At 44.3% G+C, this 13,478-nt stretch overlaps 1 protein-coding gene across 1 annotated transcript; it reads right to left on the bottom strand.

Annotated features, from left to right (window-relative positions):
• Nucleotides 1-1,400: 1,400 nt before the first annotated feature.
• LOC131288444 (sodium-dependent serotonin transporter) lies at nucleotides 1,401-13,300 on the bottom strand. The gene is made up of 7 exons (XM_058317577.1): nucleotides 12,724-13,300; nucleotides 4,827-5,298; nucleotides 4,364-4,637; nucleotides 3,797-4,270; nucleotides 1,855-2,055; nucleotides 1,623-1,790; nucleotides 1,401-1,481 (listed from the first exon to the last, which is right to left on the bottom strand). The coding sequence occupies exons 1-7, from the start codon at nucleotides 13,298-13,300 to the stop codon at nucleotides 1,401-1,403; spliced, it is 2,247 nt and encodes a 748-aa protein (XP_058173560.1).
• Nucleotides 13,301-13,478: the final 178 nt, after the last annotated feature.

Raw genomic sequence — 13,478 nt, 5'->3', positions numbered from 1 at the left:
TGACAGTGAATAACGTACTCTAGCTGCTCCTGCTTGATTTGTTTTTCGATTCTTTAGTTATATATTTTTCCTACGGCTACGGTTAGATTCCATAAAAATAGTCCTACTATGCAACACATTCAGCAGTTATACTCTTGACACGGTATATAGCTAACACTATCTGTATGTATATAAATTTCTAGTTTATATACGGAGATATAAATATCTGTTTAAATACTTTCCTCCCAATTAGCCTATTAAATGCATCGATCGCTAGAAATATGTAAAACTTTATAAAAGCATCTAACAACGCGCACTATGTCCGGCAGCCGATGGCAACAAAATCTGGTCCGTCGCAGGGTTTGGTTCAACGAACGTGGAGGTTTCTTCATTCTTGCCTTTGCAATTTGTTTCCAACTTGTTACTACTAATTTTGCCTATTTTCTTGTCACACTATTCGCTACTTTTTAAGAGCTTTCTCTTTAACATGATATTTATTCATCCCTTGTTCTAATCCATCCTTTGTATACCAAACGTTATCGACTTCACGTTGTTGTTAAAAAAATCAGTTTGAATCCACAAAGTGAATAGTTAGACAAAGATCGTCAAGAGTTCTACCGGGAAGTACTTCAGATTATTCTCAGAGGAAAGAGGTAGTCTTGGCAAGCAACTCGCTTTCCGTAGATGGCTGAAACTACGGACGGTTGGCGGTAGATCCCTCCCTCACCTGAAATAGTAATGTGCCTTGCGATCTAAACTAACCATTCGGTGGCCAACGGAAACGTTAACTTTCCCCGCAACGTCGTCGAACCGGCGTAACAGGGGATGGCGTGGGAGAGCTTTTGTGCCGGACAACTGCGCTGAAACAGATCGAAAGGATAGCACCCAGTGGTGCTGCTAGTGGAACGGGGGCAGGCGTTCTCGAGGAGTAACACCGCCGAAGCTACCGGGACACCACCGTAGGCGGGACTAAACGCCTCGTCACAATCGCACCGACAGTGGCGGGAATGGCCACGGTGGGCCCTACTAGTACTGCTACAACTACAGCCATTTCCGGCACGAACACTGGCACCGGTACTATCATATTTACCACTTCCGCCGGCAGCACCGTTTGCGCATCTACCTTGGCTACCAAGAGGACACCTATTGCTACTGCCATGTTGGCTACAATGACCGTGGCTACTAATACTACCGTTGCTGCTGCTACTACTGCCACTACTTCTAGTACTACCTCTATTGCAACTGCTTCTACTTCGTCTAGGTTCGCGGCTACAACGATGACTACTACTGGTTTGACTACGACAACGACGATCATGATTAGCGACGGTAATGGTGACATTTGGGGAACAGCAGGAGTTCGTTGGTGAATCGAGGCGCACGAAGACACCGCGCCGTATGCAGCTTTTTTCCGCGCAATCATGTCAGACGGAGGTGCCGGTGTACAGCTGGCCGGGAATGGCCGTCGGTATGAGCGGTTCCGGGTTGAATATGCGTCTCAATCGCTGGAACGTACAAGAATAACAAAATCCACTCAGTACTCAATTGGGGTCTCAATGTCAAACAAATGTAACTACTTTTGGACAATTCTCCAAAAACTTCAGTGTGTCTCTCTGTTTTTTTAAAAGTAATGAAATGTGACATACTTCTCTACAGTTGCCAGAACCTTTCAAGAACTTGAAGATCGCGTAAGTTGGAATGCAAAGTACCGACGACAGCGTCAACGTCCAACCGGCAGCGACACTCCATTCGGGGTACTTATACTCCTCGCCGAGCATATCCTCATAGCCGAGCAGGGAGAATATTAAAATGCACTAAAACGAAACAATTTAGAAATTTGGTTACTCTAGACCTTATTCAGCCTTCGTAAGTACTTACGAACAAAAACGTCGGACTGATGTACTTCCAGCAGATGCGCCAGAAGAGCGACGGCTTCTTGCCAAGCATCTGCTCGATGTCGGCGGAAAATTTGTCCACGCCGTAGAACCAGAAGACGCCCGCCGCCTCGACGAACACGACGAACAGAATGGCTAACCCGGGCCCGTAAACGTTCAGGAAGTTGACCAGATAAACACCACCCTGTGGAAAAGTTTAAATGTTTCGTCAATGGTATGAAATGGAATGAGTACTAATAGAGGTAATAGTTAGAACTCCAACAAGTGGCTGCTCGGTCGTTCAAAGGAGATGATAAACCTTAAATCAGCAAACAAACCACAAGATAAACGATAAGCATTAATGTCCACACCAAAGAAACACGGCCTCAACCCAAAATTCAAAGGCACCATTTGGAAGATTCTCATAAATTCTGTTGCAAATTCGCCAACTCCAGACTTTCGCCAAACAACCCGATTACGCCCGTTTACAATGGTCAGATAAAGCGTGCCAACGGAATCGACCGGCCATACATTTTCCGTGCAATGACATGAAAACGGCCATCCTTTATCCTACCCGGAGCACCACGCAGGATAGTTTCGAGGTGGTAGAAAGAATGTAGTGTCAGATAAATCGCCTCCAACTCGGTGCACACACTCCTAACCTCACAATTCCGCCGACCACAAACACCACGTGCGGAGATTTAAACGGCGTTCCATTAGCTCATGCATATAAACATGAAACCGTCCTCGGCGTTTCGCTCCTGTTTCAGTTGGAACTGTTTTTCCACCTCGTGCCACATCGGAGGCGCGTATCGTAAGTGATTGAATTAACTCCGGAACATTATTTATCACTCATCCTCCCCCAGGGCTAAGTGTCCAATGATTGAGCGAGAGTTGGTGGGAGGGATTTTACTTATCAATTCAAATGTTGTGAGAACACACTTGGATGGTCAGTACGATGGAACGTCGACACCAGCGATACCGACCTCGCTACGATTAGAAATCGTACTCGAAGAGCTACACGAGGCTGAGATTGGAATTGATTTTTCGTTTCCCTTTCGGTACCTCTTCTTTGCAGAGGAAGCGAAGAAGCTACCATCAGTGCCAAACTCATCAACTTAAACCACAACGGTTACAGTACCGTTGCGGTCTTTTAGCTTCTTGACCGTCGATTCCTTGAACCCAAACCGTTCACCTTCTCTCAAGATCCTTTCTCAAGTGAAGCAGAAGTGGATAGTCCTGCTTTTCGGTCTGTTTTTCCTCTTCGGGCTCGAAAGGAACGGACTTTTTCCTGCTCAGTTCCTTCACGGATCGATTGAAAGAACAGTTCGTCGTAGAGTTTCTTTTTTTTCTCTTGAAATCGTTCACCTTGTTATTTCTACATCCAAACCTAAAGCCTATCGACGTTTGATGTTTGATGAGCACGGAGGAGCCATCGGGTTTCTTTCGCCAAGAATGGTTGAAAACATCGTTTTAGAATAATGTTTTTGTGTTGTATGTTCAAGTGGTTTTTGTTAAAGTTTTTGTAAATTTCGCTCCTGTAAAAGTAGAACCCTCTACAATCCAACCAGGCGACGAGTAATTTGTTTATTGATTAATGCATTCATGGTATTCAACAGAATCGAAACAGCGGGAAAACAAATTAAACCAATTAAGTAACACTAAAGGGACAATTAAAAAAGGAAGATGAGAAAACCATTTTTGCGTACACAAAAAATTCAAAGTTTTGGCGGAGCTTACTGACAATTGAGAAGGAGACTTAAATGCCAGAAAAGATTGAAACCATTGTTTAAAAAAATGTGTTGAATTTAATAGAAAGATAACTAAATTATTATGCTAAGTTATCCGATACCGAAACATAATTTCGATCAAATTTGAGGAATACTCCAGCAAAATCCTTTTTTTATTATTGCACTGTTTGGAAGACTCCAAACTTTGATACTCACATAAGTCATTGTCGGTAACGCACAGATGTAGATGAGCCCGAGCAGAATCAGCACAAACAACTCCCTCCGACGGCCGATGGTTCGCGGATACTCATCACAAAGCGCCGTAATCATCGCCTCCAAACCACCGAAGGTCGAGTCCAACCCGAGGGTAATGAGCATCAGGAAGAAGATGATTGACCAGAACACCGATCCCTTCATCATGGCGATCGCTTCCGGGTAGACGATAAACACCAGTCCCGGCCCTTCAAGCCCAACCTCTTCGATCGACTTGTTCTGCACCTGTGCCATATAGCCGAGCACGGAGAAGATAACGAACCCGGCCAGGAAGCTCGTGAGACAGTTGATACTGCTCGTCAGCAGGGCGTCCCGGTAGCAGTTGTTGTTGAACTTGTTGTAGCTGGACAGGGCTAGCAGCGTGCCGAAACCGGGGCCGAGGGAGAAAAAGATCTGCGACGCGGCATCAATCCAAACCTAGCGAAATAATAATATTCCATTGGAAAAAAGACATCAGATATAAAGTATCAAGAGCTTCCCGGAGAGCGACACCAGAGGACGCCACCTTACCCTGGAGTTGTTCAATTTGTTCCACTGTGGCGTTAGGTAGTAACGGATGCCTTCGGCGGCACCGGGCAGCGTGACTCCACGGGCAAGCAGAATCAGCAGGACGACGTAGGGAGCGAGGGCCGTCACCCACACCACCTTCCCCGCACTGCGGACGCCCTTCCAGAGGGAGAAATAAACGAGCACGAACACGCCAAAGACGCAGAGGGCAAGCGACGGCTTGACCGGGCCCATAAAGTCCAGTCCGTCCGATTTGTACTGCTCCAGAACCTGACGTCTTGAAGAAAGAGTAGACAATACCAAATTTTAAACCTTTTTCCTAAAAACTTAACACCTGATGGAAGTCATTAAATGTCGCCACTAATCCGGGAAAAAGTCCTTTTTATTAGCACCAGTGAACACATGAACAACATGTATTTTACGACAATTCCAGCAGAATTACCTGTACTCCGATGTCGATACTTACTCGAAAAATTCTCTCGCCGGACTGGACAGCACAGGACCTTCCGTCACCACTCCCACGACTTCACTGACAACCGCCGCCACCGTACTGGACGAGAAGTTGGATAACATCGTTGGTAAGGTGCTGGTTAGAAGGTTATGTTCGTGGTGGTAATGCAGCTGATGTGCGGTGGAAGCGAACGGAGTGGCCAGTGTGGAGTTGCCCAGCACGGACGCAACCAGTGCCGTCGCACCGGTCGCAGAACTGGCTGCGTTCGTCGAGAGAAGCGTCGTCGCTGCCGTGGTCGTTGATGTGAGGGTCGTATTTAGACGCCCCGTAACGGGCGAACAGGCATCGGTGTTCCACGGGTTACCGCACTTGGTCCAGGGCAGCTCGGAGCTGAACGATGCGAACAGGTAGTACACGGCCCACCCGATGATGGTGTTGTAGTACATGCCCATGTAGATGTCTATCAGGCAAATGGCATAACCGACACCTGTGACGAATGGAAGAACCGAGTATTAGAACCGAGTAAATCGCTATCGTCGAAGAAGAACCCCGTGATGTATTGAACCGTTAAACCGTCACCCGGATACATCCCCTCTCACCCCTCTTTCCAATGAAACGTTCAAGTGTCCGGATGGTTCGGATGGAATTTTTCAAAAAATATATTACCCCCTATCCGATTGAGTTATTGGTCAGTCACGCATTAAATCTGATAGTGTCCTTCACTCAATACTGGTGATTTACGACGTTGCACCATTCCATCTAGGTACCTTGTCACCCTCCCCGGTATGTCTCGAACGTCTCACCCACTACTCCCCTCCCCGCAGCACGGTTCGATATAACATCCGAGTAAATCGATCCACCACAAACGTGTGCTCGCCATTAAATTCTGAAATTCCGCAACAACGCTCGAAACCATCGAGTGCGTGTACATAAATGTGTCTCACCGATATCCTCTTCGGGAGGACCCCATCAAGTGCGCCCGGGGGAGTCATTTTGGTGAGAATTATTTCCAAATGATTCAACCGGTTGTCCTTCAACCTTTCGAGGGTTGCCCGGATTTGAGCGGTGTTGGATTTAAGCTGAGGAACAAGGGTCATTACTTTATTGAATCCGCATTAATAATGGTCATTATGACCAGGTCGATCTCAGGTTTGTTTATAGTCAACATTTGTATAATATTGTTATGAAGATGCGGTCGCCAATCAGAAGAACGTTGCATGATTTTCATTTAATCCAAGGGCATAAAATTTCTATATTTTAACCCCTGAAAATGACAATTTATGGGATTTCAGCTTCTAAATTCATTGGATGGTTTTATATAGGATCTAGTTTTAAGGCGAATATTGCTTAAAAATCTTGAACTACTATTTAAGAACTTTATACTGAAGAAAACAAAGCTTAACTTATAAGAACTGCTGAATGTTAATATATTTCATTAAAAACTTTAAATTGTATCCAAGTGGAAAAGACTGAAAATCGTTACCCTACACAAGTATCTTTCCTGTTCCAATGGAAAACTCACTCTCACAATGGCCGTAAACCACAAATTTAATCCATTCGCCAACAAAACGTTGAATTGACTCCTTTTCTTCCTTTTTCATGTAATGACATCTTTCTGTGACTGTAGTCTAAGGTTTGTATAGTGGATTAAATCCGTTCCTTTCTATTCTCTACACCGATTTCCGGACAGACATTAGTTCTGCGGCAGAATATGTTCGTTCCAGTTCTGATGCCGCTCTCAGACAATAGTAAACACTCGTAGTTCCCCGGTAGAAGAGGAAAGAGGCGACGAAAGGCGTAGAGTAGCATGAATGAAAAAGAGTTCTCCTCCATTGGCGTAAAAGTAAGGCCCTACTACAAACAGTTTTCATTCGCCCTCAAAACCACGTCCCATTGGGTTGGCACTTCTGAAAACCGAAGTGGGATTTACTCTGCCGGTTCGGTGCGGATTCTTTCCCTCTTGAGGTTCATTCTCGCCACTATGTAGGACACTTGTTGCTTCCTGTCCGCATAGTAAACGCAAGGATCTCCATTTGCCAACCATCGATTCAACAAGTAGAGGTTGGTGGTGCATGGAACTAGCTTTTTCCTTCGCTAGTTCCCGTTTTATTTCTCTCACTCTAAAGAGATTGACAAGCCTCCAACTATAAATCTGCACGCTGCTGGAGTGAGGTTAGGTACTTCGATGTTTTATCGGATGGAGATCCCGACCTGTGTCGACGTTCCTTCGCTGGTTTCGTCTTCACTTTACCTTTCGCAACCTCAACGCCAACTGTGTTTTGCTAATGGAAAGCCTGCGCTAGTGTTTATTTATTTGCTACTAATCACTAAATGGACCGGAGTCGCTTCTCCCGACGGACAATACGACTGCCGATAGCAATTAATCAGAGTCGAGCTCTGAAGACGGAACGTCTGGGATCGCCTTTTTATCGTCCAACCGAAAGCTTCTTGGTGTCGTACGGTTCGAAAGACAAGACCTTCTGTTCCGCAAGTTAATTGCTCGTGACAAACCGTAAAAGAAGGCAATCACTGTGCGCCTCCGATTGGTCGTGTGTCGTTGTGTGGATGACGGAGCGAGTTTAGGTAAAGAACAAAATGGTCTGAAAAATACAAAAATGCGGCACGCAAATAGCGGACACACCCTCGCAAGCTACCGAGGTTGGCTGGCTCCCGGCCGGAAGTGAGTATCCTCGAAGAGGAGTCGCCAGGGTGGCGGTTGGAAAATTAATTTGCAAACTCACAACCACCCGCATGAGTCGCCGAAGTCCGAAGCGACGGAAAACCGTGTCATCTCGCCTCGGTCGGGTTTTGTCACTCGACTCGCGTCGCCAGTCATAATTTATAGCAGCCCGAACTGCTGGAAGTACGAGAACTTTAGCTTCGTTTAGGGTCTTTACACACGCGGTAATGTAAAGCTCAACCATCATCATTGACTCTACCGGGGGTTTCCTTCCAGCGATGTCCTGATTCGAGAGAAGCCGACGAAACCCGGCATTGTTTATGACGTTATCGCCCGAGTTTGTCCCGCTTTCTGAAGAGCCCGATACATAGGGGCACGTTGGCCTTCACCCTCCGAGGGAAAGTTACTCCTGGTCGGATGCTATGAAAGGATTTTCCCATTTTTCTCCCCTTTCGTTCACAAATGGCAGCATAATTGTCACTTGTTGTCTCCGTAGCTCAATTTTCCCATGGACTCGACATTGGCACATCTTAAAGATGTTGGAAATTAATTTTTCACCACCACGCCGACGATGAGGTCACAGGCCGGTAACGAGCCCTCGGGATTTGAGTGGCGTGACGGACAACTTTCCATCGGCCTCAGCTGTGCCAGCAAGAAACAGGCAGCAACGGCCAATCTCCGTAATCCCATGTCATGTGTCGTTGATTTTCGAGTACGTCTTCGGCTCGATAGAATCCTTCAAGACGCTCGTGCGAGCCGTTCTGAAGCAAAAGGACGTCTGAATTTCCCACATCCTGTCTCCAGCACCGTCCAAAAGGGTGGCAAAAATTTAATCTAATTCTTTCCAACTCTCAATCCTCGCAATCAATACCATCCGGGTGCGGGAGCTCAAGAAAGCTGTCCCGTGTATCTCCGGCCCGGAGGGATGACTCCATCTTAACCCTCGGTTCGGGTTGTGATAAATGGATGCTAAATTGTCTATTCAAAAACAATTTCAAATTATTATCAAGCCGTTCTTTGGGAAATTTGTTTCGTTTCTCCTCTTGAACGGTCTTTCCCGCTTGCTGATCATGTGGATTAAACTTTACGAAGGAAAGGTAGTCAAAGTTTAAAACATGACGTCATATGCCAACTTCTGGATATATTTGGCCTAGTTTATGTGTCAAGATGTTGCGCTTCCAGTTTATTTTTCCTATGCTTTTCGATTAATTCTATCGTTCGGTCCTTATTTGCTTACTTTATTCTTCTGTAAGATTTGTTTTGAATCAGAAGATTCTATAAAAATTGACTATTAATTTATTGGTCCATATCATTTTTGTAATGGGGTTTATGCATGAAACTACTTCAATATAATTTTCGAACTCATCTGTCCATATGTGAGAATTTTAAAAAAATGTAGCCTTTGAAAATGTAACATAAAATAAAAGGCTGGTAGAACAAACTGTGCTTGAGTGTAAGTTGATTAAATTATTTTTTCTCTGGTGGAAAGACTACATTTAATATTGCTACTTCGTTAGGAAAACAAACAGAAGAAAAATCATTCAATATTTAAAAATTTTGACTATTTTGTTACCCTTACACAGTATCTTTAACCAAAACTGTTAAAGAACTACCACTAGAACATTATGAATCTTGGGATTAAAAATATATGTTGTGTGCTGAAAGATGTGACTAGAAAAATGTCATGTTATCTTGTCAGAACACGTGTTACTAATTCGTTATTAGCCTCTTAATCCTTGTAAATAAAAATCACCAAACCGACCACCAGCAAACCCCGCTTCGTAACCACAGTCATAACAATCAACCACTTCAATAAAAGAAACGCGTTTTCCTTTGGTTAAAATGCAAAAAAAAATCCCACCACATAATCTGTAATTCCACAATCGACAAGGCTGTTGCTGTCGAACGCATTCAATTCCAGACGGCCCAACGGGTTGCGTTTGAGGGAAGTCGTTTGGTGGCATCGTTTGAAAAATCATTGACCACCGCTCGATTCTCTCGGGATCCCCTGCCCAAGCGCCGGAAGGCATGAAAAGAAGTGAAAAGAATAAAAAATAAACAGAAACCATAACGTAACAGCAGCACAACTTCAACCAATAATCGTTAGCACTTGTCAAGTTTTTGTACACTCGAGCGTCCCCGCTTCCGTTCGGGCTTTTCCGATTACACCTTCGCATATTTATGCGACGTGTTTTATTGCCCCCGAGCTTACCCGGGGCCGCAATGTACGCAACATAATCTGCCCGATAACCCGGATTTGTTCCGTGCGGAACACCGTTTTCGTTCCTCTTGCTGTTCCTTCGGTTATTTTTTGTAAAAGGAAGGATTTTACTTCCGTGCATGCTGGGGGAAAAATCAGTGAAAAAAAAAATGACGGTTCCCTTTCCGATTGCAGCAGATTGAGCAAAGTGTACGATACGGTATGATGATGGCAATTGTAGACGAGCATGCGAAACTATCCCAGATAACGTACAAGATTCAGCGGAACTCAGCAAAAAATGATATTGAACAGACTAAGGAGAAATATTCAAACGAAAGCACAACTTTTTACGAGCAGAGAAAAACTAAATGGGTTGGAAAACATTTCATACGTTATGTTGTTATTCAAAAGAGTAAAAAAAAGTGTTTTAAGGGACAAGAAAACTGATTTTTTTGTAAAATTAAAATAGCAGAGCAGAGAAATATTTCTTACAACCAAAACATTTTTAATAAAATATAAAACTATCCCAGATAACGTACAAGATTCAGCAGAACTCAGCAAAAACTGATATTGAACAGACTAAGGGGAAAATATATAAACGAAGGGACAACTTCTTACGAGGAGAGAAAAACTAAATGGGTTGGAAAACATTTCATACGTTATGTTGTTCTTCAAAAGAGTAAAAAACAGTGTTTTAAGGGACAAGAAAACTGATTTTTTTTATAAAACTAAAATAGCAGAGCAGAGAAATCTTTCTTACAACCAAAACATTTTTAAATAAAATATAATTTGATGCTCGAAATAGTTTTTTCCACCATATTGATAACATCGACATGCAACCCTAGGAAAAAATAAAGTTCCATGACATGAACCGTGATAAAAACTGCAGCATCATCAATATCATCGAACGGTGCTATTTACTCTCGGAATCAGCGAGGAAAACCCCACAGCCCCGTTTATAACGCCTTGGGGAAAGTGGGTGAGATTATCCATGCCATCCTTCGAGGTTGATTTTCCTCTCAAAAGGATCATCGGCGCGTCGAGTGTAGCAGGTGAACCGCCCTTTGTAAGCCCCCGTGGCCATTGCGGTAGGTACCCTTGATATTTGCACATCGAAAAGTAACTTCCGATTTTCCCAACACACGCCCGTTTTCCCGCAGAGGTGATATGTGAAGCGAAAATGTTTTCAACATTTGCTACGTTCGGGAAAACGTTTGAGAACGATGGTGGAGTCGGGGAAAGGGAACGTCGATTCGTGTCGTTGATTTGTTGATTTACTGCGTGATGAAAAGAAAGAAAAATTTGAAAGCAAGTAATCGGAAAAGCCGGGGTGTGATATTTCTTCAACGCTCCAGCGGGAATGCTTTGCGAACAACCACGGCAATCAAAGCAGGTCTAGCCGAGAAAAAAGAGAGAGAGAGAGAGCGAGAAGAAAGGAAAGAAACATCCTCGTCCATCGTACAAAGTGAGCAAAAAAGCGACGAAAAGAAAAAATGAAAACCCAAGGACCACGCGGCGACAAAGCGAGGGAAATCATCTAAATGATGAGTGATTCTCTCACCCCTTTTCATCCCCTCCCTCGCCCGCTCAACCTTCAACAGGCTGCAACAGTGTATATCACCTTCATTCAAATGCCGGTAGCGGTGGAAAGCCCGGGTTGGGGGAAAACTTCCTGATTTCTTTCCCGATTTCCGGTGCGCCCCAGCCCGGATGGCAAAGCAATTGTGGCCATTATACCGTAGGCACGTGCGTTTGCGTCTGCAAAACCTGTATGAATGTGGTTGTGTACGTTTTTTCCCCGTTTTTTCCTTTTCAATTTTCCCAACCAAGTCCGTACCACATTCCTCGTCCTACTGATTTGTCTACGATGCTTGATTGCTCACCATCATAGCTGTTACCGATCTTGGTCCGTTTTTTTGCGTATTGGTATCATTTCCCGCTTTCCTATTGAAACCGGATCGCGTCACCGGAAAGGCGGAACACACGGAAAATCGACGGACTTTTGCGCCGATCGATCCTGCGAAACATTAAATTGTCACGTACGGTTTTGCGGGGTATTGTGGGGGGGAAAAAAGACAAACGGACCTTTTTTTATCATGTCTTCAAAACATCTAACAACGGTCCGAAAGATAGCAACGAATAGAAGGTAAAATCACAAGTGACCACCAGTTAATGTTGCTCTACTTACTGTCTAACCAAACCTTTTTGTTCCATCCCCAAGAAAGGTAAGTTTTTCTCGGAAGGTACACAAGCGAAACCGACTGAAAGAAACCCAAAAAGCCCACAAAACCAAAAAGCAACATTTTTGTTTCCAACATTTCTTAACCATACAAAAAACAAGTATCTTTCGTTGTATCCAATCAAGTCAGATTACATTAATTAGAGAATTATGATGTTCCATTTGAAAGAAGTGGAAAAATTGACACAAAACAATCGATACAACAAAATTATTTGCCTACTATTTATATAATTTTTTAACTGTATATACCATGATACATAATTTATCTAAGACATGTACGGTTCAATTAACATAACCAGCTATCCAAATAAATCATTGAATTGTTGAATTCACAGGAATTCACATTGTTCACAAACAAGGCTCACAAGGTGTTTGTGATCTAACAGGATTCTAACGACAACTTTCTGTTTTTATTTAATAAACATCACATTACACAAATATTTATACTTCAATAAAATACACAATCACATTTTTTCAGAATTTCTATATTAATAAACAGAGACAAATTAAAGATTTTACGAGTTTAGCTAACTGTTCTTATCTTTGGTTTGTTTATAGTTATTATTTTTATGTCCGTTTTCGTTAGCGTTGGCGTATTTTTTTGTTTATTTGTACTAGTCTATCTTTTACGAATTATTTCTCACATTCTTTAGTAGTATTTTTCCACAATTTTATTGTTTCCCAAAACATTATTCCTTTGTTTTAATTGAGAGTTTTTCTTACGATCATCTACCATCTAATTTGTAACCTTTCCATTTACTTCTTGTTTGTTATTTATTTCCACAGTACTTACCCTTCAGCGCCGGACAGATACGCTTCCAGATCGAGAGGCAGCCGCATCGATGGAACTGACCGAGTGCCAGCTCCATGTAGAACAGCGGAAGTCCTCCGAACAGCAGCATGATGCAGTACGGAATGAGGAACGCGCCACCTCCATTCTGGTAGCAGATGTACGGAAAGCGCCACACGTTGCCCAAATCCACGGCGAACCCAATGACCGCGAGCAGGAACTCCGCCTTCTGGCTCCAGGTCTCCCGCCGCCGTTCGCCCGTCAACGCCACCACCATGCTCCGCTCCTTGCCGCTCGGCAGCACCTGAGCCATCGTTTCCGTGGTCGCCGTGGTGCTGGCGGAAAGTGGCTGCTTCTTTCCTCCCCCACCATCGACGCCCGACGAGTTCCCGTTGGTGGCAGGTTCTCTTCCGTCGGGCGGTTCATCATGGCCGGCATCGCCCCCCGAAGTCCCGTTGGCCCCGCCGGCGGACGGTGGAGGGGAGGTCGTGTGCCAGGAGTCACGCTTGCGAGCCGTCCGCGAACCGGATCCACCCGAACCGGCCGAAGAGTTCGTTGTCCCCGTCGGCTCCGTTCCCATCGTTCGATTTCGATTGGCACTCGTCAACCGTTGATCAAATGTCTGCACGAAGCTGTTCCCGTGTTCCAATCGGTCACTTTTCTTCCTTTCCTTTCCAACGAAGAATTTCCCAATCAATCGTATCGTACCTTTGTTGTCCCCCGCGCAGAGGAAAAGGATCAAACCCGGACGACGCTAG

This window comes from Anopheles ziemanni, chromosome 3 (assembly GCF_943734765.1).
Source record: "Anopheles ziemanni chromosome 3, idAnoZiCoDA_A2_x.2, whole genome shotgun sequence".
NCBI classification, from domain to species: Eukaryota; Metazoa; Arthropoda; class Insecta; order Diptera; family Culicidae; genus Anopheles; species Anopheles ziemanni.
Note: the sequence above shows the minus strand (reverse complement) of the source record. Positions and strands in the feature narration are given on the sequence as shown.

What these genes read in the sequence shown, in the direction of transcription:
- LOC131288444 (XM_058317577.1), bottom strand. Translation starts at nt 13,300, where the DNA reads ATGGGAACGGAGCCGACGGGGACAACGAACTCTTCGGCCGGTTCGGGT. An exon ending in ACAAATTGAACAACTCCAGG is followed by an intron (nt 4,271 to 4,363) that starts GTAAGGTGGCGT and finishes TTATTTCGCTAG; the next exon opens with GTTTGGATTGATGCCGCGTC. An exon ending in GTTCTGGCAACTGTAGAGAA is followed by an intron (nt 1,482 to 1,622) that starts GTATGTCACATT and finishes TGTACGTTCCAG; the next exon opens with CGATTGAGACGCATATTCAA.